We start from the raw sequence: 26,184 nt of genomic DNA on the forward strand, positions 1-26,184 counted from the left end.
TGTATCTAACCCCGTGCTGTACCTGTAGTAGGCGTGTTTGATGGGGACCGTGTAGAGGGAGCTTTACTCTGTATCTAACGCCGTGCTCTATCTGTCTTGATAGTGTTTGATGGGGACAGTGTAGAGAGAGCTTTACTCGGTATCTAACCCCGTGTTGGACCTGCCCCGGGATTGTTTGATGGGGACAGTGTAAGCGGAGCTTTACTCTGTATCTAACCCCGTGCTGTACCTTTCCTGGGAGTGTTTGATGGGGACAGTGTAGTTAGAGCTTTACTCTGTATCTAACCCTGTGTTGTACCTGTCCCGGGAATGTTTGATGGGGACAGTGTAGAGGGAGCTTTACTCTGTATCTAACCCCGTGCTGTACCTTTCCTGGGAGTGTTTGATGGGGACAATGTAGAGGGAGCTTTACTCTTTATCTAATCCCATGCTGTACCTGTCCTGGAAGTGGTTGATGGGGAACGTGTAGAGGAAGCTTTACTCTGTATCTACCCCCGTGCTTTACCTGTCCTGGAAGTTATTGATGGGGACCGTGTAGAGGGAGCTTTACTCTGCATCTAACCCCGTGCCGTACCTGTCCTGGCAGTGTTTGATGGGAACCGTGTAGAGGGGGCTTTACTCTGTACCTAACCCCGTGCTCTACCAGTCCTGGGAGTGTTTCATGGGGACAGTGTAGAGGGAGCTTTACTCTGTATCTAACCCCATGCTGTACCTGTCGTGGGAGTGTTTGATGGGGACAGTGGAGAGGGAGCTTTACTCTGTCTCTAACCCCATGCTGTACCTGTCGTGGGAGTGTTTGATGGGGACAGTGTAGAGGGAGCTTTACTCTGTATCTAACCCCGTGCCGTACCTGTCCTGGGAGTGTTTGATGGGGACAGTGTAGAGGGAGCTTTACTCTGTATCTAACCACATGCTGTACCTGTCGTGGGAGTGTTTGATGGGGACAGTGTAGAGGGAGCTTTACTCTGTATCTAACCCCGTGCCGTACCTGTCCTGGGAGTGTTTGATGGGGACAGTGTAGAGGGAGCTTTACTCTGTATCTAACCCCGTGCTGTACCTGTCCTAGGAGTGTTGATGGGGACAGTGTAGAGGGAGCTTTACTCTGTATCTAACCCCGTGCTGTACCTATCCTGGGAGTGTTTGATGGGGACAGTGCAGAGGGAGCTTTACTCTGTATCTAACCCCGTGCTGTACCTGTCCTGGGAGTGTTTGATGGGGACAGTGTAGAGGGAGCTTTACTCTGTATCTAACCCCGTGCTGTACCTGTCCTGGGAGTGTTTGATGGGGACAGTGTAGAGGGAGCTTTACTCTGTATCTAACCCCGTGCTGTACCTATCCTGGGAGTGTTTGATGGGGACAGTGTAGAGGGAGCTTTACTCTGTATCTAACCCCGTGCTGTACCTGTCCTGGGAGTGTTTGATGGGGACAGTGTGGAGGGAGCTTTACTCTGTATCTAACCCCTTGCTGTACCTGTCGTGGGAGTGTTTGATGGGGACAGTGTAGAGGGAGCTTTACTCTGTATCTAACCCCATGCTTTACCTGTCCTGGAAATTCTTGATGGGGTCCGTGTAGAGGGAGCTTTACTCTGTATCTAACCCCGTGCCGTACCTGTCCTGGCAGTGTTTGATGTGGACAGTGTAGAAGGAGCTTAAATATGTATCTAACCCCGTGCTGTACCTTTCCTGGGAGTGTTTGATGGGGACAGTGTAGAGGGGGCTTTACTCTTTATCTAACCTGATGCTGTACCTGTCCTGGCAGTGTTTGATGGTAACCGTGTAGAGGGAGCTTTACTCTGTACCTAACCCCGTGCTGTACCAGTCCTGGGAATGTTTGATGGGGACAGTGTAGAGGGAGCTTTACTCTGTATCTAACCCCTTGCTGTACCTGTCGTGGGAGTGTTTGATGGGGACAGTGTAGAGGGAGCTTTACTCTGTATCTAACCCCGTGCTGTACCTGTCCTGGGAGTGTTTGATGGGGACAGTGTAGAGTGAGCTTTACTCTGTATTAACCCCGTGCTGTACCTGTCCTGGGAGTGTTTGATGGGGACTGTGTAGAGGGAGCTTTTCTCTGTTTCTAACCCTGTGTTGTACCTGTCTCGGGAGTTTCTGATGGGGACAGTGTAGAGGGAGCTTTACTCTGTATCTACCCCTGTGCTTTAACTGTCCTGGAAGTTCTTGATGGGGACCGTGTAGGGGGAGCTTTACTCTGTATCTAACCCCGTGCCGTACCTGTCCTGGCAGTGTTTGATGAGGTCAGTGGAGAGGGAGCTTTACCCTGTATCTAACTCCGTGCTGTACCTGTCCTGGGAGTGTTTGATGGGGACAGTGTAGAGGGAGCTTTACTCTGTATCTAACCACGTGCTGTACCTATCCTGCGAGTGTTTGATGGGGGCAGTGTAGATGGAGCTTTACTCTGTATCTAACCCCGTGCTGTACCTGTCCTGGGAGTGTTGATGGGGACAGTGTAGAGGGAGCTTTACTCTGTATCTAACCCCGTGCTGTACCTATCCTGGGAGTGTTTGATGGGGACAGTGTAGAGGGAGCTTTACTCTGGATCTAACCCCGTGCTGTACCTGTAGTAGGAGTGTTTGATGGGGACCGTGTAGAGGGAGCTTTACTCTGTATCTAACCCCGTGCCGTACCTGTCCTTGGAGTATTTGATGGAGACAGTATAGAGGGAGCTTTACTCTGCGTCTAACCTCGTGCTGTACCTGTCCTGGAGTGTTTGATGGGGAGAGTGTAGGGGGAGCTTTACTCTGTATCTAACCTCGTGCCATACCTGTCTTGGGAGTGTTTGATGGGGACAGGAGAGAGGGAGCTTTACTCTGTATCTAACCCCGTGCTGTACCTGTCCTGCGAGTGTTTGCAGGAGACAGTGGAGAGGGAGCTTTACTCTGTATCTAACGCCGTGCTCTATCTGTCTTGGGAGTGTTTGATGGGGACCGTGTAGAGGGAGCTTTACTCTGTACCTAACCCCGTGCGGTACCTGTCCTGGGAGTGTTTGATGGGGACTGTGTAGAGGGAGCTTTACTCTGTATCTAAACCCATGCTGTACCTCTCCTGGGAGTGTTTGATGGGGACAATGTAGAGGGAGCTTTACTCTTTATCTAACCCCATGCTGTACCTGCCCTGGAAGTGGTTGATGGGGACCGTGTAGAGGAAGCTTTACTCTGTATCTACCCCCGTGCTTTACCTGTCCTGGAAGTTGTTGATGGGGACCGTGTAGAGGGAGCTTTACTCTGTATCTAACCCTGTGCCGTACCTGTCGTGGCAGTGTTTGATGGGGACAGTATAGAGGGAGCTTTACACTGTATCTAACCCCGTGCCGTACCTGTCCTGGCAGTGTTTGATGTGGACAGTGTAGAAGGAGCTTAACTATGTATCTAACCCTGTGCTGTACCTTTCCTGGGAGTGTTTGATGGGGACAGTGTAGACGGAGCTTTACTCTTTATCTAACCCAATGTTGTACCTGTCTTGGAAGTGGTTGATGGGGACCGTGAAGAGGGAGCTTTACTCTGTAGCTTCCCCGGTGCCCTACCTGTCCTGGCAGTGTTTGATGGGAACCGTGTAGAGGGAACTTTACTCTGTACCTAACCCCGTGCTGTACCAGTCCTGGGAGTGTTTCATGGGGACAGTGTAGAGGGAGCTTTACTCTGTATCTAACCCCATGCTGTACCTGTCGTGGGAGTGTTTGATGGGGACAGTGTAGAGGGAGCTTTACTCTGTATCTAACCCCATGCCGTACCTGTCCTGGGAGTGTTTGATGGGGACAGTGCAGAGGGAGCTTTACTCTGTATCTAAACACGTGCAGTACCTGTCCTGCGAGTGTTTGATGGGGACAGTGTAGATGGAGCTTTACTCTGTATCTAACCCCGTGCTGTACCTGTCCTGGGAGTGTTGATGGGGACAGTGTAGAGGGAGCTTTACTCTGTATCGAACCCCGTGCTGTACCTATCCTGGGAGTGTTTGATGGGGACAGTGTAGAGGGAGCTTTACTCTGTATCTAACCCCGTGCTGTACCTGTCCTGGGAGTGTTTGATGGGGACAGTGTAGAGGGAGCTTTACCCTGTATCTAACTCCGTGCTGTACCTGTAGTAGGCGTGTTTGATGGGGACCGTGTAGAGGGAGCTTTACTCTGTATCTAACGCCGTGCTCTATCTGTCTTGATATTGTTTGATGGGGACCGTGTAGGGGGAGCTTTACTCTGTACCTAACCCCGTGCGGTACCTGTCCTGGGAGTGTTTGATGGGGACTGTGTAGAGGGAGCTTTACTCTGTATCTAACCCCATGCTGTACCTCTCCTGGGAGTGTTTGAGGGGGACAGTGCAGAGGGAGCTTTACTCTGTATCTAACCCTGTGCTGTACCTGTCCTGGGAGTGTTTGATGGGGACAGTGTAGAGAGAGCTTTACTCGGTATCTAACCCCGTGTTGGACCTGCCCCGGGATTGTTTGATGGGGACAGTGTAGGCGGAGCTTTACTCTGTAACTAACCCCGTGCTGTACCTTTCCTGGGAGTGTTTGATGGGGACAGTGTAGTTAGAGCTTTACTCTGTATCTAACCCTGTGTTGTACCTGTCCCGGGAATGTTTGATGGGGACAGTGTAGAGGGAACTTTACTCTTTATCTAATCCCATGCTGTACCTGTCCTGGAAGTGGTTGATGGGGAACGTGTAGAGGAAGCTTTACTCTGTATCTACCCCCGTGCTTTACATGTCCTGGAAGTTATTGATGGAGACCGTGTAGAGGGAGCTTTACTCTGCATCTAACCCCGTGCCGTACCTGTCCTGGCAGTGTTTGATGGGAACCGTGTAGAGGGGGCTTTACTCTGTACCTAACCCCGTGCTCTACCAGTCCTGGGAGTGTTTGATGGGGACAGTGTAGAGAGAGCTTTACTCTTTATCTAATCCCATGCTGTACCTGTCCTGGAAGTTATTGATGGGGACCGTGTAGAGGGAGCTTTACTCTGCATCTAACCCCGTGCCGTACCTGTCCTGGCAGTGTTTGATGGGAACCGTGTAGAGGGGGCTTTACTCTGTACCTAACCCCGTGCTCTACCAGTCCTGGGAGTGTTTCATGGGGACAGTGTAGAGGGAGCTTTACTCTGTATCTAACCGCATGCTGTACCTGTCGTGGGAGTGTTTGATGGGGACAGTGGAGAGGGAGCTTTACTCTGTCTCTAACCCCATGCTGTACCTGTCGTGGGAGTGTTTGATGGGGACAGTGTAGAGGGAGCTTTACTCTGTATCTAACCCTGTGCTGTACCTGTCCTGGGAGTGTTTGATGGGGACAGTGTAGAGAGAGCTTTACTCGGTATCTAACCCCGTGTTGGACCTGCCCCGGGATTGTTTGATGGGGACAGTGTAGGCGGAGCTTTACTCTGTATCTAACCCCGTGCTGTACCTTTCCTGGGAGTGTTTGATGGGGACAGTGTAGTTAGAGCTTTACTCTGTATCTAACCCTGTGTTGTACCTGTCCCGGGAATGTTTGATGGGGACAGTGTAGAGGGAGCTTTACTCTGTATCTAATCCCGTGCTGTACCTTTCCTGGGAGTGTTTGATGGGGACAATGTAGAGGGAGCTTTACTCTTTATCTAATCCCATGCTGTACCTGTCCTGGAAGTTATTGATGGGGACCGTGTAGAGGGAGCTTTACTCTGCATCTAACCCCGTGCCGTACCTGTCCTGGCAGTGTTTGATGGGAACCGTGTAGAGGGGGCTTTACTCTGTACCTAACCCCGTGCTCTACCAGTCCTGGGAGTGTTTCATGGGGACAGTGTAGAGGGAGCTTTACTCTGTATCTAACCGCATGCTGTACCTGTCGTGGGAGTGTTTGATGGGGACAGTGGAGAGGGAGCTTTACTCTGTCTCTAACCCCATGCTGTACCTGTCGTGGGAGTGTTTGATGGGGACAGTGTAGAGGGAGCTTTACTCTGTATCTAACCCCGTGCCGTACCTGTCCTGGGAGTGTTTGATGGGGACAGTTTAGAGGGAGCTTTACTCTGTATCTAACCACATGCTGTACCTGTCGTGGGAGTGTTTGATGGGGACAGTGTAGAGGGAGCTTTACTCTGTATCTAACCCCGTGCCGTACCTGTCCTGGGAGTGTTTGATGGGGACAGTGTAGGGGGAGCTTTACTCTGTACCTAACCCCGTGCGGTACCTGTCCTGGGAGTGTTTGATGGGGACTGTGTAGAGGGAGCTTTACTCTGTATCTAACCCCATGCTGTACCTCTCCTGGGAGTGTTTGAGGGGGACAGTGCAGAGGGAGCTTTACTCTGTATCTAACCCTGTGCTGTACCTGTCCTGGGAGTGTTTGATGGGGACAGTGTAGAGAGAGCTTTACTCGGTATCTAACCCCGTGTTGGACCTGCCCCGGGATTGTTTGATGGGGACAGTGTAGGCGGAGCTTTACTCTGTATCTAACCCCGTGCTGTACCTTTCCTGGGAGTGTTTGATGGGGACAGTGTAGTTAGAGCTTTACTCTGTATCTAACCCTGTGTTGTACCTTTCCTGGGTGTGTTTGATGGGGACAATGTAGAGGGAGCTTTACTCTTTATCTAATCCCATGCTGTACCTGTCCTGGAAGTGGTTGATGGGGAACGTGTAGAGGAAGCTTTACTCTGTATCTACCCCCGTGCTTTACCTGTCCTGGAAGTTATTGATGGGGACCGTGTAGAGGGAGCTTTACTCTGCATCTAACCCCGTGCCGTACCTGTCCTGGCAGTGTTTGATGGGAACCGTGTAGAGGGGGCTTTACTCTGTACCTAACCCCGTGCTCTACCAGTCCTGGGAGTGTTTCATGGGGACAGTGTAGAGGGAGCTTTACTCTGTATCTAACCCCATGCTGTACCTGTCGTGGGAGTGTTTGATGGGGACAGTGGAGAGGGAGCTTTACTCTGTCTCTAACCCCATGCTGTACCTGTCGTGGGAGTGTTTGATGGGGACAGTGTAGAGGGAGCTTTACTCTGTATCTAACCCCGTGCCGTACCTGTCCTGGGAGTGTTTGATGGGGACAGTGTAGAGGGAGCTTTACTCTGTATCTAACCACATGCTGTACCTGTCGTGGGAGTGTTTGATGGGGACAGTGTAGAGGGAGCTTTACTCTGTATCTAACCCCGTGCCGTACCTGTCCTGGGAGTGTTTGATGGGGACAGTGTAGAGGGAGCTTTACTCTGTATCTAACCCCGTGCTGCACCTGTCCTAGGAGTGTTGATGGGGACAGTGTAGAGGGAGCTTTACTCTGTATCTAACCCCGTGCTGTACCTATCCCGGGAGTGTTTGATGGGGACAGTGCAGAGGGAGCTTTACTCTGTATCTAACCCCGTGCTGTACCTGTCCTGGGAGTGTTTGATGGGGACAGTGTAGAGGGAGCTTTACTCTGTATCTAACCCCGTGCTGTACCTGTCCTGGGAGTGTTTGATGGGGACAGTGTAGAGGGAGCTTTACTCTGTATCTAACCCCGTGTTGTACCTATCCTGGGAGTGTTTGATGGGGACAGTGTAGAGGGAGCTTTACTCTGTATCTACCCCCGTGCTTTACCTATCCTGGAAGTTCTTGATGGGGACCGTGTAGAGGGAGATTTACTCTGTATCTAACCCCGTGCTGTACTTGTCGTGGCAGTAGTTGATGTGGACCGTGTGGAGGGAACTTTACTCTGTATCTAACCCCGTGCTGTACCTGTCCTGGGAGTGTTTGATGGGGACAGTGTAGAGGGAGCTTTACTCTGTATCGAACCCCGTGCTGTACCAGTCCTCGGAGTGTTTGATGGGGACAGTGTGGAGGGAGCTTTACTCTGTATCTAACCCCGTGCCGTACATGTCCTGTGAGTGTTTGATGGGGACACTGTGGAGGGAGCTTTACTCTGTCCCTAACCCCGTGCTGTACCAGTCCTGGGAGTGTTTCATGGGGACAGTGTAGAGGGAGCTTTACTCTGTATTCACCCCGTGCCGTAGCTGTCCTGGCAGTGTTTGATGTGGACCGTGTAGAGGGAGCTTTACTCTGTATCTAACCCCGTGCCGTACCTGTCCTGGCAGTGTTTGATGTGGACCGTGTAGAGGGAGCTTTACTCTGTATCTAACCCCGTGCTGTACCTGTCCTGGGAGTGTTTGATGGGGATAGTGTAGAGGGAGCTTTACTCTGTATCTAACCCCATACTGTACCTGTCCTGGGAGTGTTTGATGCGGACAGTGTAGAGGGAGCTTTACTCTGTATCTAACCCCGTGCTGTACCTGTCCTGGGAGTGTTTGATGGGGACAGTGTAGAGGGAGCTTTACTCTGTATCTAACCCCGTGCCGTACCTGTCCTGGGAGTGTTTGATGGGGACAGTGTAGAGGGAGCTTTACTCTGTATCTAACCCCGTGCTGTACCTGTCCTGGGAGTGTTTGATGGTGATAGTGTAGAGGGAGCTTTACTCTGTATCAAACCCCGTGCCGTACTGACATGCGCCTCTTACTGCAGAGAGAAGATTCCACTTTACATATTATACTTTGGAAGATATCAGCAGCAATCAGTTAATTCCAATGAACAGCATTCAAAAGTCCTCCAAATTATCCGGCATGAAGATTACGTGAACGAGGAGAATGGGAATGATATTGCCTTGGTCAATTTAATGAGTCCAGTCGTGTCCTCCGATTTCATCCTGCCCATCTGTCTTCCACGCTCCGACCTCGAGATACCCTGCGGAGCGAACTGTTGGATCACTGGCTGGGGTCACATCAATGAGGGAGGTGAGTAATCACGTGGATCTTCTGCAAGATTCATAATTCTGTCTCCATCTCATTGCCACTCTCTGTCTGCCTCTCACTCTCTATATTTCTCACCCTCTTTGTGCCTGTTTTCAACTCTGTGTCTCTTCTCTTTCTGTGTCTGACTCTGTCCTTTGTATTTCTCTCTCTTTGTCTCTCTTTGTCTACAGATCTATCTCTCTTTTCCTCTCTCTCTCTGTCTCTCCCCCTCTTCCGTTCTCTCGCTGCCTCTGTTTCTATGTCTCACTATCTCTTCTCTCTCTGTTTGTTTCCTTCTCTCTCTGTTTTTCTTTCTCTCTTTGTTTCTCTCTCTCTGTTTTTCTCTCTCTTTCTTTCTCTCTCTCTGTTTGTCTCTCTCTCTGTTTGTCTCTCTCTCTGTCTCTCTCGCTGTCTGTCTCTCTCGCTGTCTGTCTCTCTCGCTCTCTGTCTCTCTCGCTCTCTGTCTCTCTCGCTCTCTGTCTCTCTCGCTCTCTGTCTCTCTCGCTCTCTGTCTCGCTGTCTGTCTCTCTCGCTCTCGGTCGCTCTCGGTCACTCTTGCTCTCTGTCCCTCTCGCTCTCTGTCCCTCTCGCTCTCTGTCCCTCTCGCTCCCTGTCCCTCTCGCTCCCTGTCCCTCTCGCTCCCTGTCCCTCTCGCTCCCTGTCCCTCTCGCTCCCTGTCCCTCTCGCTCCCTGTCCCTCTCGCTCTCTGTCTCTCTCGCTCTCTGTCTCTCTCTCTCGCTCTCTCTCTCTCTGTCTCTCTCGCTCTCTGTCTCTCTCGCTCTCGGTCACTCTCGCTCTCTGTCACTCTCGCTCTCTGTCACTCTCGCTCTCTGTCACTCTCGCTCTCTGTCACTCTCGCTCTCTGTCACTCTCGCTCTCGCTCTCTCTCTGTCTCCCTCGCGCGCTCTCTGTCTCCCTCGCACTCTCTCTCTCCCGCGCGCGGTCTCTCTCCCTCGCACGCTCTTTCTCTCCTTCGCGCGCTCTCTCTCCCTCGCGCGCTCTCTCTCTCCCTCGCGCGCTCTCTCTCTCCCTCGCGCGCTCTCTCTCTCCCTCGCGCGCTCTCTCTCTCCCTCGCGCGCTCTCTCTCTCCCTCGCGCGCTCTCTCTCCCTCGCGCGCTCTCTCTCCCTCGCGCGCTCTCTCTCCCCCTCGCGCGCTCTCTCTCCCCCTCGCGCGCTCTCTCTCCCTCGCGCGCTCTCTCTCTCCCTCGCGCGCTCTCTCTCTCCCTCGCGCGCTCTCTCTCTCCCTCGCGCGCGCTCTCTCTCCCTCATGCGCGCTCTCTCTCCCTCATGTGCGCTCTCTCTCCCTCACGCGCGCTCTCTCTCCCTCATGTGCGCTCTCTCTCCCTCACGCGCGCTCTCTCTCCCTCACGCGCGCTCTCTCTCCCTCACGCGCGCTCTCTCTCCCTCAGGCGCGCTCTCTCTCCCTCACGCGCGCTCTCTCTCCCTCACGCGCGCTCTCTCTCCCTCAGGCGCGCTCTCTCTCCCTCACGCGCGCTCTCTCTCCCTCGCGCGCTCTCTCTCCCTCGCGCGCTCTCTCTCCCTCGCGCGCTCACTCCCCCACGCGCGCTCTCTCCCCCTCGCGCGCTCTCTCTCTCCCTCGCGCGCTCTCTCTCTCCCTCGCGCGCTCTCTCTCTCCCTCGCGCGCGCTCTCTCTCCCTCATGCGCGCTCTCTCTCCCTCATGTGCGCTCTCTCTCCCTCACGCGCGCTCTCTCTCCCTCATGTGCGCTCTCTCTCCCTCACGCGCGCTCTCTCTCCCTCACGCGCGCTCTCTCTCCCTCACGCGCGCTCTCTCTCCCTCAGGCGCGCTCTCTCTCCCTCACGCGCGCTCTCTCTCCCTCACGCGCGCTCTCTCTCCCTCAGGCGCGCTCTCTCTCCCTCACGCGCGCTCTCTCTCCCTCGCGCGCTCTCTCTCCCTCGCGCGCTCTCTCTCCCTCGCGCGCTCACTCCCCCACGCGCGCTCTCTCCCCCTCGCGCGCTCTCTCTCTCCCTCGCGCTCTCTCTCTCCCTCGCGCTCTCTCACACTCCCTCGCGCTCTCTCACACTCCCTCGCGCTCTCTCACACTCCCTCGCGCTCTCTCACACTCCCTCGCGCTCTCTCACACTCCCTCGCGCTCTCTCACACTCCCTCGCGCTCTCTCACACTCCCTCCCACTCTCTCACTCTCGCTCTGGCGCTCTCTCTCTCTCGCCCTCGCGCTCTCTCTCGCCCTCGCGCTCTCTCCCTCGCGCGCTCTCTCTCTCCCTCGCGCGCTCTCTCTCTCCCTCGCGCGCTCTCTCTCTCCCTCGCGCGCTCTCTCTCTCCCTCGCGCGCTCTCTCTCTCCCTCGCGCGCGCTCTCTCTCACTCGCACGCTCTCTCTCTCCCTCGCGCGCTCTCTCTCTCCCTCGCGCGCTCTCTCTCTCCCTCGCGCGCTCTCTCTCTCCCTCGCGCGCTCTCTCTCTCCCTCGCGCGCTCTCTCTCTCACTCGCGCGCTCTCTCCCTCGCGCCCTCTCTTTCGCCCTCGCGCTCTCTCTTTCGCCCTCGCGCTCTCTCTCTCGCCCTCGCGCTCTCTCGCCCTCGCGCTCTCTCGCCCTCGCGCTCTCTCGCCCTCGCGCTCTCTCTCTCGCCCTCGCGCTCTCTCTCTCGCCCTCGCGCTCTCTCTCTCTCCCTCGCGCTCTCTCTCCCTCGCGCTCTCTCTCTCTCCCTCGCGCTCTCTCTCTCTCCCTCGCGCTCTCTCTCTCTCCCTCGCGCTCTGTCTCCCTCGCGCTCTCTCTCTCTCTGCCTCGTGCTCTCCCTCGTGTTCTCTCTCCCTCGCATTCTCTCTCCCTCGCGCTCTCTCTCCCTTGCGCTCTCTCTCCCTCGCGCTCTCTCTCCCTCGCGTTCTCTCTCCCTCGCGTTCTCTCTCCCTCGCGCTCTCTCTCCCTCGTGCTCTCGCTCCCTCGCGCTCTCGCACCCTCGCGACTCTCTCCCTCGCGCTCTCTCTCCCTCGCGCTCTCTCTCCCTCGCGCTCTCTATCCCTCGCGCTCTCTATCCCTCGCGCTCTCTCTCCCTCGCGTTCTCTCTCCCTCGCCCTCTCTCTCTCTCTCCCTCGCGCTCTATCTCTCTCTCCCTCGCGCTCTCTCTGTCTCGCGCTCTCTCTCTCTCTGTCTCGCCATCTCTCTCTCTCCCTCGCGCTCCCTCTGTCTCGCGCGCTCTCTCCTGCGCGCGCTCTCTCTCCCTCTCACGCTCTCTCTCTCCCTTGCGCTCTTCTCTCTCCTTTGCGCTCTCTCATCTCTCTCGGCACTCTCTCTCGCCCTCGTGCACTCTCTCTCGCCCTCGTGCACTCTCTCTCGCCCTCGTGCTCTCTCTCTCCCTCGCGCTCTCTCTCTCTCTCCCTCGAGCTCTCTCCCTCGCGCTCTCTCTCTCCCTGGCGCTCTCTCTCCCTCACGCTCACTCTCTCTCCCTCGCGCTCTCTCTCTCTCCCTCGCGCTCTCTCTCCCTCGCGCTCTCTCTCCCTCGCGCTCTCTCTCCCTCGCGCTCTCTCTCCCTCGCGCTCTCTCTCCCTCGCGCTCTCTCTCCCTTGCGCGCTCGCTCCCTCGCGCTCTCTCTCCCTCGTGCTCTTTCTCTCTCCCTCGTGCTCTTTCTCTCTCCCTCGTGCTCTTTCTCTCTCCCTCGTGCTCTCTCTCCCTTGTGCTCTCTCTCCCTCGTGCTCTCTCTCCCACGTGCTCTCTCTCCCACGTGCTCTCTCTCCCACGTGCTCTCTCTCCCACGTGCTCTCTCTCCCTCGCGCTCTCTCTCCCTCGCGCTCTCTCTCCCTCGCGCTCTCTCTCCCTCGCGCTCTCTCTCCCTCGCGCTCTCTCTCCCTTGCGCGCTCTCTCCCTCGCGCTCTCTCTCCCTCGTGCTCTTTCTCTCTCCCTCGTGCTCTTTCTCTCTCCCTCGTGCTCTTTCTCTCTCCCTCGTGCTCTCTCTCCCTCGTGCTCTCTCTCCCACGTGCTCTCTCTCCCACGTGCTCTCTCTCCCACGTGCTCTCTCTCCCACGTGCTCTCTCTCCCACGTGCTCTCTCTCCCTCGCGCTCTCTCTCCCTCGCGCTCTCTCTCCCTCGCGCTCTCTCTCCCTCGCGTGCGCGCTCTCTCCCTCGCGCGCGCTCTCTCTCCCTCGCGCGCGCTCTCTCTCCCTCGCGCGCTCTCTCTCCCTCACGCGCGCTCTCTCTCCCTCACGCGCGCTCTCTCTCCCTCACGCGCGCTCTCTCTCCCTCACGCGCGCTCTCTCTCCCTCACGCGCGCTCTCTCTCCCTCGCGCGCTCTCTCTCCCTCGCGCGCTCTTTTTTCCCCTTGCGCGCTCTCTCTCTCCCTCGCGCTCTCTCTCTCCCTCGCGCTCTCTCACTCTCCCTCGCGCTCTCTCACTCTCCCTCGCGCTCTCTCACTCTCCCTCGCGCTCTCTCACACTCCCTCGCGCTCTCTCACACTCCCTCGCGCTATCTCACACTCCCTCGCGCTCTCTCTCTCGCCCTGGCGCGCTCTCTCTCGCCCTCGCGCTCTCTCTCGCCCTCGCGCTCTCTCTCTCTCCGTCGCGCGCTTTCTCTGTCCCTCGTGCGCTCTCTCTCTCCCTCGCACTCTCTCTCTCTCTCGTGCGCTCTCTCTCTCCCTCGCGCGCTCTCTCTCCCTCGCGCGCTGTCTCTCTCCCTCGCGCGCTCTCTCTCTCCCTCTCGCACTCTCTCTCTCCCTCGCGCGCTCTCTCTCTCCCTCGCGCGCTCTCTCTCTCCCTCGCGCCCTCTCTCTCTCACTCGCGCGCTCTCTCTCTCCCTCGCACCCTCTCTTTCGCCCTCGCGCTCTCTCTCTCGCCCTCGCGCCCTCTCTCTCTCACTCGCGCGCTCTCTCTCCCTCGCACCTCTCTTTCGCCCTCGCGCTCTCTCTCTCGCCCTCGCGCTCTCTCTCTCGCCCTCACGCTCTCTCTCGCCCTCGCGCTCTCTCCCTCGCCCTCGCGCTCTCTCTCTTTCCCTCGCGCTCTCTCTCTCTCCCTCGCGCTCTGTCTCCCTCGCGCTCTGTCTCCCTCGCGCTCTCTCTCTCTCTGCCTCGTGCTCTCCCTCGCGTTCTCTCTCCCTCGCGTTCTCTCTCCCTCGCGCTCTCTCTCCCTCGTGCTCTCTCTCCCTCGCGTTCTCTCTCCCTCGCGTTCTCTCTCCCTCGCGTTCTCTCTCCCTCGCGCTCTCTCTCCCTCGCGCTCTCGCTCCCTCGTGCTCTCGCTCCCGCTCCCTCGTGCTCTCGCTCCCTCGCGCTCTCGCACCCTCGCGCTCTCGCACCCTCGCGCTCTCGCACCCTCGCGCTCTCGCACCCTCGCGCTCTCTCACACTCCCTCGCGCTCTCTCACACTCCCTCGCGCTCTCTCACACTCCCTCCCGCTCTCTCACACTCCCTCCCGCTCTCTCTCGCTCTGGCGCTCTCTCTCTCTCGCCCTCGCGCTCTCTCTCGCCCTCGCGCTCTCTCTCTCTCGCGCGCTCTCTCTCTCCCTCGCGCGCTCTCTCTCTCCCTCGCGCGCTCTCTCTCTCTCCCTCGCGCGCTCTCTCTCTCCCTCGCGCGCTCTCTCTCTCCCTCGCGCGCTCTCTCTCTCCCTCGCGCGCTCTCTCTCTCCCTCGCGCGCGCTCTCTCTCACTCGCACGCTCTCTCTCTCCCTCGCGCGCTCTCTCTCTCCCTCGCGCGCTCTCTCTCTCCCTCGCGCGCTCTCTCTCTCCCTCGCGCGCTCTCTCTCTCCCTCGCGCGCTCTCTCTCTCCCTCGCGCGCTCTCTCTCTCCCTCGCGCGCTCTCTCTCTCCCTCGCGCGCTCTCTCTCTCCCTCGCGCGCTCTCTCTCTCCCTCGCGCGCTCTCTCTCTCCCTCGCGCGCTCTCTCTCTCACTCGCGCGCTCTCTCCCTCGCGCCCTCTCTTTCGCCCTCGCGCTCTCTCTCTCGCCCTCGCGCTCTCTCTCTCGCCCTCGCGCTCTCTCGCCCTCGCGCTCTCTCGCCCTCGCGCTCTCTCGCCCTCGCGCTCTCTCGCCCTCGCGCTCTCTCTCTCGCCCTCGCGCTCTCTCTCTCGCCCTCGCGCTCTCTCTCTCTCCCTCGCGCTCTCTCTCCCTCGCGCTCTCTCTCTCTCCCTCGCGCTCTCTCTCTCTCCCTCGCGCTCTGTCTCCCTCGCGCTCTCTCTCTCTCTGCCTCGTGCTCTCCCTCGTGTTCTCTCTCCCTCGCATTCTCTCTCCCTTGCGCTCTCTCTCCCTCGCGCTCTCTCTCCCTCGCGCTCTCTCTCCCTCGCGCTCTCTCTCCCTCGCGTTCTCTCTCCCTCGCGCTCTCTCTCCCTCGTGCTCTCGCTCCCTCGTGCTCTCGCTCCCTCGCGCTCTCGCACCCTCGCGACTCTCTACCTCGCGACTCTCTCCCTCGCGCTCTCTCTCCCTCGCGCTCTCTCTCCCTCGCGCTCTCTCTGCCTCGCGCTCTCTCTGCCTCGCGCTCTCTCTGCCTCGCGCTCTCTCTGCCTCGCGCTCTCTCTCCCTCGCGCTCTCTATCCCTCGCGCTCTCTCTCCCTCGCGTTCTCTCTCCCTCGCCCTCTCTCTCTCTCCCTCGCGCTCTATCTCTCTCTCCCTCGCGCTCTCTCTGTCTCGCGCTCTCTCTCTCTCTGTCTCGCCATCTCTCTCTCTCCCTCGCGCTCCCTCTGTCTCGCACGCTCTCTCCTGCGCGCGCTCTCTCTCCCTCTCACGCTCTCTCTCTCCCTTGCGCTCTCTCTCTCTCCTTTGCGCTCTCTCATCTCTCTCTCTCGCGCACTCTCTCTCTCGCCCTCGTGCACTCTCTCTCGCCCTCGTGCACTCTCTCTCGCCCTCGTGCTCTCTCTCTCCCTCGCGCTCTCTCTCTCTCTCCCTCGAGCTCTCTCCCTCGCGCTCTCTCTCTCCCTCGCGCTCTCTCTCCCTCACGCTCACTCTCTCTCCCTCGCGCTCTCTCTCTCTCCCTCGCGCTCTCTCTTCCTCGCGCTCTCTCTCCCTCGCGCTCTCTCTCCCTCGCGCTCTCTCTCCCTCGCGCTCTCTCTCCCTCGCGCTCTCTCTCCCTTGCGCGCTCTCTCCCTCGCGCTCTCTCTCCCTCGCGCTCTCTCTCCCTCGTGCTCTTTCTCTCTCCCTCGTGCTCTTTCTCTCTCCCTCGTGCTCTCTCTCCCACGTGCTCTCTCTCCCACGTGCTCTCTCTCCCACGTGCTCTCTCTCCCTCGCGCTCTCTCTCCCTCGCGCTCTCTCTCCCTCGCGCTCTCTCTCCCTCGCGCTCTCTCTCCCTCGCGCGCACGCTCTCTCCCTCGCGCGCCCTCTCTCTCTCTCCCTCGCGCGCGCTCTCTCTCCCTCACGCGCGCTCTCTGTCCCTCGCGCGCGCTCTCTCTCCCTCGCGCGCTCTCTCTCCCTCACGCGCGCTCTCTCTCCCTCACGCGCGCTCTCTCTCCCTCACGCGCGCTCTCTCTCCCTCACGCGCGCTCTCTCTCCCTCACGCACGCTCTCTCCCTCACGCGCGCTCTCTCTCCCTCACGCGCGCTCTCTCTCCCTCACGCGCGCTCTCTCTCCCTCACGCGCGCTCTCTCTCCCTCATGCGTGCTCTCTCTCCCTCACGCGCGCTCTCTCTCACTCGCGCGCTCTCTCTCCCCCTTGCGCGCTCTCTCTCTCCCTCGCGCTCTCTCTCTCCCTCGCGCTCTCTCTCTCCCTCGCGCTCTCTCACTCTCCCTCGCGCTCTCTCACTCTCCCTCGCGCTCTCTCACTCTCCCTCGCGCTCTCTCACACTCCCTCGCGCTCTCTCACACTCCCTCGCGCTCTCTCACACTCCCTCGCGCTCTCTCTCTCGCCCTGGCGCGCTCTCTCTCGCCCTCGCGCTCTCTCTCGCCCTCGTGCTCTCTCTCGCCCTCGCGCTCTCTCTCTCTCCGTCGCGCGCTTTCTCTCTCCCTCACGCGCGCTCTCTCTCCCTCATGCGTGCTCTCTCTCCCTCACGCGCGCTCTCTCTCACTCGCGCGCTCTCTCTCCCCCTTGCGCGCTCTCTCTCTCCCTCGCGCTCTCTTTCTCCCTCGCGCTCTCTCACTCTCCCTCGCGCTCTCTCACTCTCCCTCGCGCTCTCTCACTCTCCCTCGCGCTCTCTCACACTCCCTCGCGCTCTCTCACACTCCCTCGCGCTCTCTCACACTCCCTCGCGCTCTCTCTCTCGCCCTGGCGCGCTCTCTCTCGCCCTCGCGCTCTCTCTCGCCCTCGTGCTCTCTCTCGCCCTCGCGCTCTCTCTCTCTCTGTCGCGCGCTTTCTCTCTCCCTCGTGCGCTCTCTCTCTCGCACTCTCTCTCTCTTGCGCTCTCTCTCTCCCTCGCGCGCTCTCTCTCCCTCGCGCGCTCTCTCTCTCCCTCGCGCGCTCTCTCTTTCCCTCGGGCGCTCTCTCTCTCCCTCGCGCGCTCTCTCTCTCCCTCGCGCCCTCTCTCTCTCACTCGCGCGCTCTCTTTCTCCCTCGCACCCTCTCTTTCGCCCTCGCGCTCTCTCTCTCGCCCTCGCGCTCTCTCTCTCGCCCTCACGCTCTCTCTCGCCCTCACGCTCTCTCTCGCCCTCACGCTCTCTCTCGCCCTCGCGCTCTCTCTCTCGCCCTCGCGCTCTCCTTCTTTCCCTCGCGCTCTCTCTCTCTCCCTCGCGCTCTGTCTCCCTCGCGCTCCATCTCCCTCGCGCTCTCTCTCTCTCTGCCTCGTGCTCTCCCTCGCGTTCTCTCTCCCTCGCGCTCTCTCTCCCTCGTGCTCTCTCTCCCTCGCGTTCTCTCTCCCTCGCGCTCTCTCTCTCTCGCGCCCTCGCTCCCTCGCGCTCTCGCACCCTCGCGCTCTCGCACCCTCGCGCTCTCTCTCCCTCGCTCTCTCTCCCTCGCGCTCTCTCCCTCGCGCTCTCTCTCGCTCGCGCTCTCTCCCCCTCGCGCTCTCTCCCCCTCGCGCTCTCTCTCCCCCTCGCGCTCTCTCTCCCTCACGCTCTCTATCCCTCGCGCTCTCTCTCCCTCGCGTTCTCTCTCTCTCGCCCTCTCTCTCTCTCTCTCCCTCGAGCTCTCTCTCTCTCTCCCTCGTGCTCTCTCTGTCTCGCGCGCTCTCTCCCGCGCGCGCTCTCTCTCCCTCTCACGCTCTCTCTCTCCCTTGCGCTCTCTCTCTCTCCTTTGCACTCTCTCATCTCTCTCCCTCGCGCACTCTCGTCCTCGTGCACTCTCTCTCGCCCTCGTGCACTCTCTCTCGCCCTCGTGCTCTCTCTCTCCCTCGCGCTCTCTCTCTCTCTCCCTCGAGCTCTCTCCCTCGCGCTCTCTCTCTCCCTTGCGCTCTCTCTCTCTCCCTTGCGCTCTCTCTCTCTCCCTCGTGCTCTCTCTCTCTCCCTCGTGCTCTCTCTCCCACGTGCTCTCTCTCCCACGTGCTCTCTCTCCCACGTGCTCTCTCTCCCTCGTGCTCTCTCTCCCTCGTGCTCTCTCTCCCACGTGCTCTCTCTCCCACGTGCTCTCTCTCCCACGTGCTCTCTCTCCCTCGCGCTCTCTCTCCCTCGCGCTCTCTCTCCCTCGCGTGCGCGCTCTCTCCCTCGCGCGCGCTCTCTCTCCCTCGCGCGCGCTCTCTCTCCCTCGCGCGCTCTCTCTCCCTCACGCGCGCTCTCTCTCCCTCACGCGCGCTCTCTCTCCCTCACGCGCGCTCTCTCTCCCTCACGCGCGCTCTCTCTCCCTCACGCGCGCTCTCTCTCCCTCGCGCGCTCTCTCTCCCTCGCGCGCTCTCTCTCCCTCGCGCGCTCTTTTTTCCCCTTGCGCGCTCTCTCTCTCCCTCGCGCTCTCTCTCTCCCTCGCGCTCTCTCACTCTCCCTCGCGCTCTCTCACTCTCCCTCGCGCTCTCTCACTCTCCCTCGCGCTCTCTCACACTCCCTCGCGCTCTCTCACACTCCCTCGCGCTATCTCACACTCCCTCGCGCTCTCTCTCTCGCCCTGGCGCGCTCTCTCTCGCCCTCGCGCTCTCTCTCGCCCTCGCGCTCTCTCTCTCTCCGTCGCGCGCTTTCTCTGTCCCTCGTGCGCTCTCTCTCTCCCTCGCACTCTCTCTCTCTCGTGCGCTCTCTCTCTCCCTCGCGCGCTCTCTCTCCCTCGCGCGCTGTCTCTCTCCCTCGCGCGCTCTCTCTCTCCCTCTCGCACTCTCTCTCTCCCTCGCGCGCTCTCTCTCTCCCTCGCGCGCTCTCTCTCTCCCTCGCGCCCTCTCTCTCTCACTCGCGCGCTCTCTCTCTCCCTCGCACCCTCTCTTTCGCCCTCGCGCTCTCTCTCTTGCCCTCGCGCCCTCTCTCTCTCACTCGCGCGCTCTCTCTCCCTCGCACCTCTCTTTCGCCCTCGCGCTCTCTCTCTCGCCCTCGCGCTCTCTCTCTCGCCCTCACGCTCTCTCTCGCCCTCGCGCTCTCTCCCTCGCCCTCGCGCTCTCTCTCTTTCCCTCGCGCTCTCTCTCTCTCCCTCGCGCTCTGTCTCCCTCGCGCTCTGTCTCCCTCGCGCTCTCTCTCTCTCTGCCTCGTGCTCTCCCTCGCGTTCTCTCTCCCTCGCGTTCTCTCTCCCTCGCGCTCTCTCTCCCTCGCGTTCTCTCTCCCTCGCGTTCTCTCTCCCTCGCGTTCTCTCTCCCTCGCGCTCTCTCTCCCTCGCGCTCTCGCTCCCTCGTGCTCTCGCTCCCGCTCCCTCGTGCTCTCGCTCCCTCGCGCTCTTGCTCCCTCGCGCTCTCGCACCCTCGCGCTCTCGCACCCTCGCGCTCTCGCACCCTCGCGCTCTCGCACCCTCGCGCTCTCTCACACTCCCTCGCACTCTCTCACACTCCCTCGCGCTCTCTCACACTCCCTCCCGCTCTCTCACACTCCCTCCCGCTCTCTCTCTCGCTCTGGCGCTCTCTCTCTCTCGCCCTCGTGCTCTCTCTCGCCCTCGCGCTCTCTCTCTCTCGCGCGCTCTCTCTCTCCCTCGCGCGCTCTCTCTCTCCCTCGCGCGCTCTCTCTCTCTCCCTCGCGCGCTCTCTCTCTCTCCCTCGCGCGCTCTCTCTCTCCCTCGCGCGCTCTCTCTCTCCCTCGCGCGCTCTCTCTCTCCCTCGCGCGCTCTCTCTCTCCCTCGCGCGCGCTCTCTCTCACTCGCACGCTCTCTCTCTCCCTCGCGCGCTCTCTCTCTCCCTCGCGCGCTCTCTCTCTCCCTCGCGCGCTCTCTCTCTCCCTCGCGCGCTCTCTCTCTCCCTCGCGCGCTCTCTCTCTCCCTCGCGCGCTCTCTCTCTCACTCGCGCGCTCTCTCCCTCGCGCCCTCTCTTTCGCCCTCGCGCTCTCTCTCTCGCCCTCGCGCTCTCTCTCTCGCCCTCGCGCTCTCTCGCCCTCGCGCTCTCTCGCCCTCGCGCTCTCTCGCCCTCGCGCTCTCTCTCTCGCCCTCGCGCTCTCTCTCTCGCCCTCGCGCTCTCTCTCTCTCCCTCGCGCTCTCTCTCCCTCGCGCTCTCTCTCTCTCCCTCGCGCTCTCTCTCTCTCCCTCGCGCTCTGTCTCTCTCCCTCGCGCTCTGTCTCCCTCGCGCTCTCTCTCTCTCTGCCTCGTGCTCTCCCTCGTGTTCTCTCTCCCTCGCATTCTCTCTCCCTTGCGCTCTCTCTCCCTCGCGCTCTCTCTCCCTCGCGCTCTCTCTCCCTCGCGCTCTCTCTCCCTCGCGTTCTCTCTCCCTCGCGCTCTCTCTCTCTCTGCCTCGTGCTCTCCCTCGCGTTCTCTCTCCCTCGCGTTCTCTCTCCCTCGCGCTCTCTCTCCCTCGCGTTCTCTCTCCCTCGCGTTCTCTCTCCCTCGCGTTCTCTCTCCCTCGCGCTCTCTCTCCCTCGCGCTCTCGCTCCCTCGTGCTCTCGCTCCCGCTCCCTCGTGCTCTCGCTCCCTCGCGCTCTTGCTCCCTCGCGCTCTCGCACCCTCGCGCTCTCGCACCCTCGCGCTCTCGCACCCTCGCGCTCTCGCACCCTCGCGCTCTCTCACACTCCCTCGCGCTCTCTCACACTCCCTCCCGCTCTCTCACACTCCCTCCCGCTCTCTCACACTCCCTCCCGCTCTCTCTCTCGCTCTGGCGCTCTCTCTCTCTCGCCCTCGCGCTCTCTCTCGCCCTCGCGCTCTCTCTCTCTCGCGCGCTCTCTCTCTCCCTCGCGCGCTCTCTCTCTCCCTCGCGCGCTCTCTCTCTCCCTCGCGCGCTCTCTCTCTCTCCCTCGCGCGCTCTCTCTCTCCCTCGCGCGCTCTCTCTCTCCCTCGCGCGCTCTCTCTCTCCCTCGCGCGCTCTCTCTCTCCCTCGCGCGCGCTCTCTCTCACTCGCACGCTCTCTCTCTCCCTCGCGCGCTCTCTCTCTCCCTCGCGCGCTCTCTCTCTCCCTCGCGCGCTCTCTCTCTCCCTCGCGCGCTCTCTCTCTCCCTCGCGCGCTCTCTCTCTCCCTCGCGCGCTCTCTCTCTCCCTCGCGCGCTCTCTCTCTCCCTCGCGCGCTCTCTCTCTCACTCGCGCGCTCTCTCCCTCGCGCCCTCTCTTTCGCCCTCGCGCTCTCTCTCTCGCCCTCGCGCTCTCTCTCTCGCCCTCGCGCTCTCTCGCCCTCGCGCTCTCTCGCCCTCGCGCTCTCTCGCCCTCGCGCTCTCTCGCCCTCGCGCTCTCTCTCTCGCCCTCGCGCTCTCTCTCTCGCCCTCGCGCTCTCTCTCTCCCTCGCGCTCTCTCTCCCTCGCGCTCTCTCTCTCTCCCTCGCGCTCTCTCTCTCTCCCTCGCGCTCTGTCTCCCTCGCGCTCTCTCTCTCTCTGCCTCGTGCTCTCCCTCGTGTTCTCTCTCCCTCGCATTCTCTCTCCCTTGCGCTCTCTCTCCCTCGCGCTCTCTCTCCCTCGCGCTCTCTCTCCCTCGCGCTCTCTCTCCCTCGCGTTCTCTCTCCCTCGCGCTCTCTCTCCCTCGTGCTCTCGCTCCCTCGTGCTCTCGCTCCCTCGCGCTCTCGCACCCTCGCGACTCTCTACCTCGCGACTCTCTCCCTCGCGCTCTCTCTCCCTCGCGCTCTCTCTCCCTCGCGCTCTCTCTGCCTCGCGCTCTCTCTGCCTCGCGCTCTCTCTGCCTCGCGCTCTCTCTCCCTCGCGCTCTCTATCCCTCGCGCTCTCTCTCCCTCGCGTTCTCTCTCCCTCGCCCTCTCTCTCTCTCCCTCGCGCTCTATCTCTCTCTGTCTCGCGCTCTCTCTGTCTCGCGCTCTCTCTCTCTCTGTCTCGCCATCTCTCTCTCTCCCTCGCGCTCCCTCTGTCTCGCGCGCTCTCTCCTGCGCGCGCTCTCTCTCCCTCTCACGCTCTCTCTCTCCCTTGCGCTCTCTCTCTCTCCTTTGCGCTCTCTCATCTCTCTCTCTCGCGCACTCTCTCTCTCGCCCTCGTGCACTCTCTCTCGCCCTCGTGCACTCTCTCTCGCCCTCGTGCTCTCTCTCTCCCTCGCGCTCTCTCTCTCTCTCCCTCGAGCTCTCTCCCTCGCGCTCTCTCTCTCCCTCGCGCTCTCTCTCCCTCACGCTCACTCTCTCTCCCTCGCGCTCTCTCTCTCTCCCTCGCGCTCTCTCTTCCTCGCGCTCTCTCTCCCTCGCGCTCTCTCTCCCTCGCGCTCTCTCTCCCTCGCGCTCTCTCTCCCTCGCGCTCTCTCTCCCTCGCGCTCTCTCTCCCTTGCGCGCTCTCTCCCTCGCGCTCTCTCTCCCTCGCGCTCTCTCTCCCTCGTGCTCTTTCTCTCTCCCTCGTGCTCTTTCTCTCTCCCTCGTGCTCTCTCTCCCTCGTGCTCTCTCTCCCACGTGCTCTCTCTCCCACGTGCTCTCTCTCCCACGTGCTCTCTCTCCCTCGCGCTCTCTCTCCCTCGCGCTCTCTCTCCCTCGCGCTCTCTCTCCCTCGCGCGCACGCTCTCTCCCTCGCGCGCCCTCTCTCTCTCTCCCTCGCGCGCGCTCTCTCTCCCTCACGCGCGCTCTCTGTCCCTCGCGCGCGCTCTCTCTCCCTCGCGCGCTCTCTCTCCCTCACGCGCGCTCTCTCTCCCTCACGCGCGCTCTCTCTCCCTCACGCGCGCTCTCTCTCCCTCACGCGCGCTCTCTCTCCCTCACGCGCGCTCTCTCTCCCTCACGCGCGCTCTCTCTCCCTCACGCGCGCTCTCTCTCCCTCACGCGCGCTCTCTCTCCCTCATGCGTGCTCTCTCTCCCTCACGCGCGCTCTCTCTCACTCGCGCGCTCTCTCTCCCCCTTGCGCGCTCTCTCTCTCCCTCGCGCTCTCTCTCTCCCTCGCGCTCTCTCTCTCCCTCGCGCTCTCTCACTCTCCCTCGCGCTCTCTCACTCTCCCTCGCGCTCTCTCACTCTCCCTCGCGCTCTCTCACACTCCCTCGCGCTCTCTCACACTCCCTCGCGCTCTCTCACACTCCCTCGCGCTCTCTCTCTCGCCCTGGCGCGCTCTCTCTCGCCCTCGCGCTCTCTCTCGCCCTCGTGCTCTCTCTCGCCCTCGCGCTCTCTCTCTCTCCGTCGCGCGCTTTCTCTCTCCCTCACGCGCGCTCTCTCTCCCTCATGCGTGCTCTCTCTCCCTCACGCGCGCTCTCTCTCACTCGCGCGCTCTCTCTCCCCCTTGCGCGCTCTCTCTCTCCCTCGCGCTCTCTTTCTCCCTCGCGCTCTCTCACTCTCCCTCGCGCTCTCTCACTCTCCCTCGCGCTCTCTCACACTCCCTCGCGCTCTCTCACACTCCCTCGCGCTCTCTCACACTCCCTCGCGCTCTCTCTCTCGCCCTGGCGCGCTCTCTCTCGCCCTCGCGCTCTCTCTCGCCCTCGTGCTCTCTCTCGCCCTCGCGCTCTCTCTCTCTCTGTCGCGCGCTTTCTCTCTCCCTCGTGCGCTCTCTCTCTCGCACTCTCTCTCTCTTGCGCTCTCTCTCTCCCTCGCGCGCTCTCTCTCCCTCGCGCGCTCTCTCTCTCCCTCGCGCGCTCTCTCTTTCCCTCGGGCGCTCTCTCTCTCCCTCGCGCGCTCTCTCTCTCCCTCGCGCCCTCTCTCTCTCACTCGCGCGCTCTCTTTCTCCCTCGCACCCTCTCTTTCGCCCTCGCGCTCTCTCTCTCGCCCTCGCGCTCTCTCTCTCGCCCTCACGCTCTCTCTCGCCCTCACGCTCTCTCTCGCCCTCGCGCTCTCTCTCTCGCCCTCGCGCTCTTCTTCTTTCCCTCGCGCTCTCTCTCTCTCCCTCGCGCTCTGTCTCCCTCGCGCTCCATCTCCCTCGCGCTCTCTCTCTCTCTGCCTCGTGCTCTCCCTCGCGTTCTCTCTCCCTCGCGCTCTCTCTCCCTCGTGCTCTCTCTCCCTCGCGTTCTCTCTCCCTCGCGCTCTCTCTCTCTCGCGCCCTCGCTCCCTCGCGCTCTCGCACCCTCGCGCTCTCGCACCCTCGCGCTCTCTCTCCCTCGCTCTCTCTCCCTCGCGCTCTCTCCCTCGCGCTCTCTCTCGCTCGCGCTCTCTCCCCCTCGCGCTCTCTCCCCCTCGCGCTCTCTCTCCCCCTCGCGCTCTCTCTCCCTCACGCTCTCTATCCCTCGCGCTCTCTCTCCCTCGCGTTCTCTCTCTCTCGCCCTCTCTCTCTCTCTCTCCCTCGAGCTCTCTCTCTCTCTCCCTCGTGCTCTCTCTGTCTCGCGCGCTCTCTCCCGCGCGCGCTCTCTCTCCCTCTCACGCTCTCTCTCTCCCTTGCGCTCTCTCTCTCTCCTTTGCACTCTCTCATCTCTCTCCCTCGCGCACTCTCGTCCTCGTGCACTCTCTCTCGCCCTCGTGCACTCTCTCTCGCCCTCGTGCTCTCTCTCCCTCGCGCTCTATCTCTCTCCCTCGAGCTCTCTCTCTCTCCCTCGCGCTCACTCTCTCTCCCTCGCGCTCTCTCTCTCTCCCTCGCGCTCTCTCTCCCTCGCACTCTCTCGCCCTCGCGCTCTCTCTCCCTCGCGCTCTCTCTCCCTCGCGCGCTCTCTCCCTCGTGCTCTTTCTCTCTCCCTCGTGCTCTTTCTCTCTCCCTCGTGCTCTTACTCTCTCCCTCGTGCTCTCTCTCTCTCCCTCGTGCTCTCTCTCCCACGTGCTCTCTCTCCCACGTGCTCTCTCTCCCACGTGCTCTCTCTCCCACGTGCTCTCTCTCCCATGTGCTCTCTCTCCCACGTGCTCTCTCTCCCTCGCGCTCTCTCTCCCTCGCGCTCTCTCTCCCTCGCGCTCTCTCTCCCTCGCGCTCTCTCTCCCTCGTGCTCTCCCTCCCTTGCGCTCTCTCTCTCTTTCCCTCGCCCTCTCTCTCCCTCGCCCTCTCTCTCCCTCGCGCTCTCTCTCCCTCGCGCTCTCTCTCCCTCGCGCTCTCTCTCCCTCGCCCTCTCTCTCCGTCGCCCTCTCTCTCCGTCGCCCTCTCTCTCCGTCGCCCTCTCTCTCCGTCGCCCTCTCTCTCTGTCGCCCTCTCTCTCCCGCGCCCTCTCTCTCCCGCGCCCTCTCTCTCCCGCGCCCTCTCTCTCCCGCCCCCTCTCTCTCCCGCCCCCTCTCTCTCCCTCGACCTCTCTCTCCCTCGCCCTCTGTCTCCCGCGCTCTCTCCCTCGTATGCTCTCTCCCTCGCGCGCTCTCTCTCTCCCTTGCGCTCTCTCTCTCTCCCTTGCGCTCTCTCTCTCTCCATCGTGCTCTCTCACTCCCGCGCTCTCTCTCCCGCGCTCTCTCTCAGCGCTCTCTCTCCCTCGCGCTCTCCCTCGCGCTCTCTCTCTCTCCCTCGCGCTCTCTCTCTCTCCCTCGCGCTCTCTCTCCCTCGCGCTCTCTCTCCCTCGCGCTCTCTCTCCCTCGCGCTCTCTCTCCCTCGCGCTCTCTCTCCCTCGTGCTCTCTCTCCCTCGCGCTCTCTCTCCCTCGCGCTCTCTCTCCCCCTCGCGCGCTCTCTCCCCCTCGCGCGCTCTATCCCTCGCGCTCTCTCTCTCCCTCGCGCTCTCTCTCTCCCTCGCGCTCTCTCTCTCCCTCGCGCGCTCTCTCCCTCTCGCTCACTCCCTCGCGCTCTATCTCCCTCGCGCTCTCTCCCTCTCGCTCTCTCTCCCTCGCGCTCTCTCTCTCCCTCGCGCTCTCTCTCTCCCTCGCGCTCACTCTCCCTCGCGTTCGCTCTCTCTCTCCCTCGCCCTCTCTCTCCCTCGCCCTCTCTGTCTCGCGCGCTCTCTCCCTCACGAGCTCTCTCTCTCTCCCTCGCTCTCTCTCTCCCTCGCGCTCTCTCTCCCTCGCGCTCTCTCTCCCTCGCGCTCTCTCTCCCTCGCGCTCTCTCTCCCTCGCGCTCTCTCTCCCTCGCGCTCTCTCTCCCTCGCGCTCTCACTCCCTCGCGCTCTCACTCCCTCGCGCTCTCACTCCCTCGCGCTCTCACTCCCTCGCGCTCTCGCTCCCTCGCGCTCTCTCTCCCTCGCGCTCTCTCACCCTCGCGCTGTCTCTCCCTCGCGCTCTCTCTCCCTCGCGCTGTCTCTCCCTCGCGCTGTCTCTCCCTCGCCCTCTCCCTCGCCCACTCTCTCCCTCGCCCTCTCTCTCCCTCGCCCTCTCTCTCCCTCGCCCTCTCTCTCCCTCGCC

At 61.3% G+C, this 26,184-nt stretch overlaps 1 protein-coding gene across 1 annotated transcript in view; it reads left to right on the forward strand.

Annotated features, from left to right (window-relative positions):
* The window catches only part of LOC140396077 (serine protease 33-like), a 165,512-nt gene that overhangs the window by 60,329 nt on the left and 78,999 nt on the right, over positions 1-26,184 (forward strand). The window contains exon 4 of the mRNA XM_072484179.1: positions 8,456-8,724. Coding sequence (XP_072340280.1) covers positions 8,456-8,724 — 269 coding nt within the window. The remainder of the gene's footprint in view (positions 1-8,455; positions 8,725-26,184) is intronic.

This window comes from Scyliorhinus torazame, chromosome 19 (assembly GCF_047496885.1).
Source record: "Scyliorhinus torazame isolate Kashiwa2021f chromosome 19, sScyTor2.1, whole genome shotgun sequence".
Taxonomy (NCBI): Eukaryota; Metazoa; Chordata; class Chondrichthyes; order Carcharhiniformes; family Scyliorhinidae; genus Scyliorhinus; species Scyliorhinus torazame.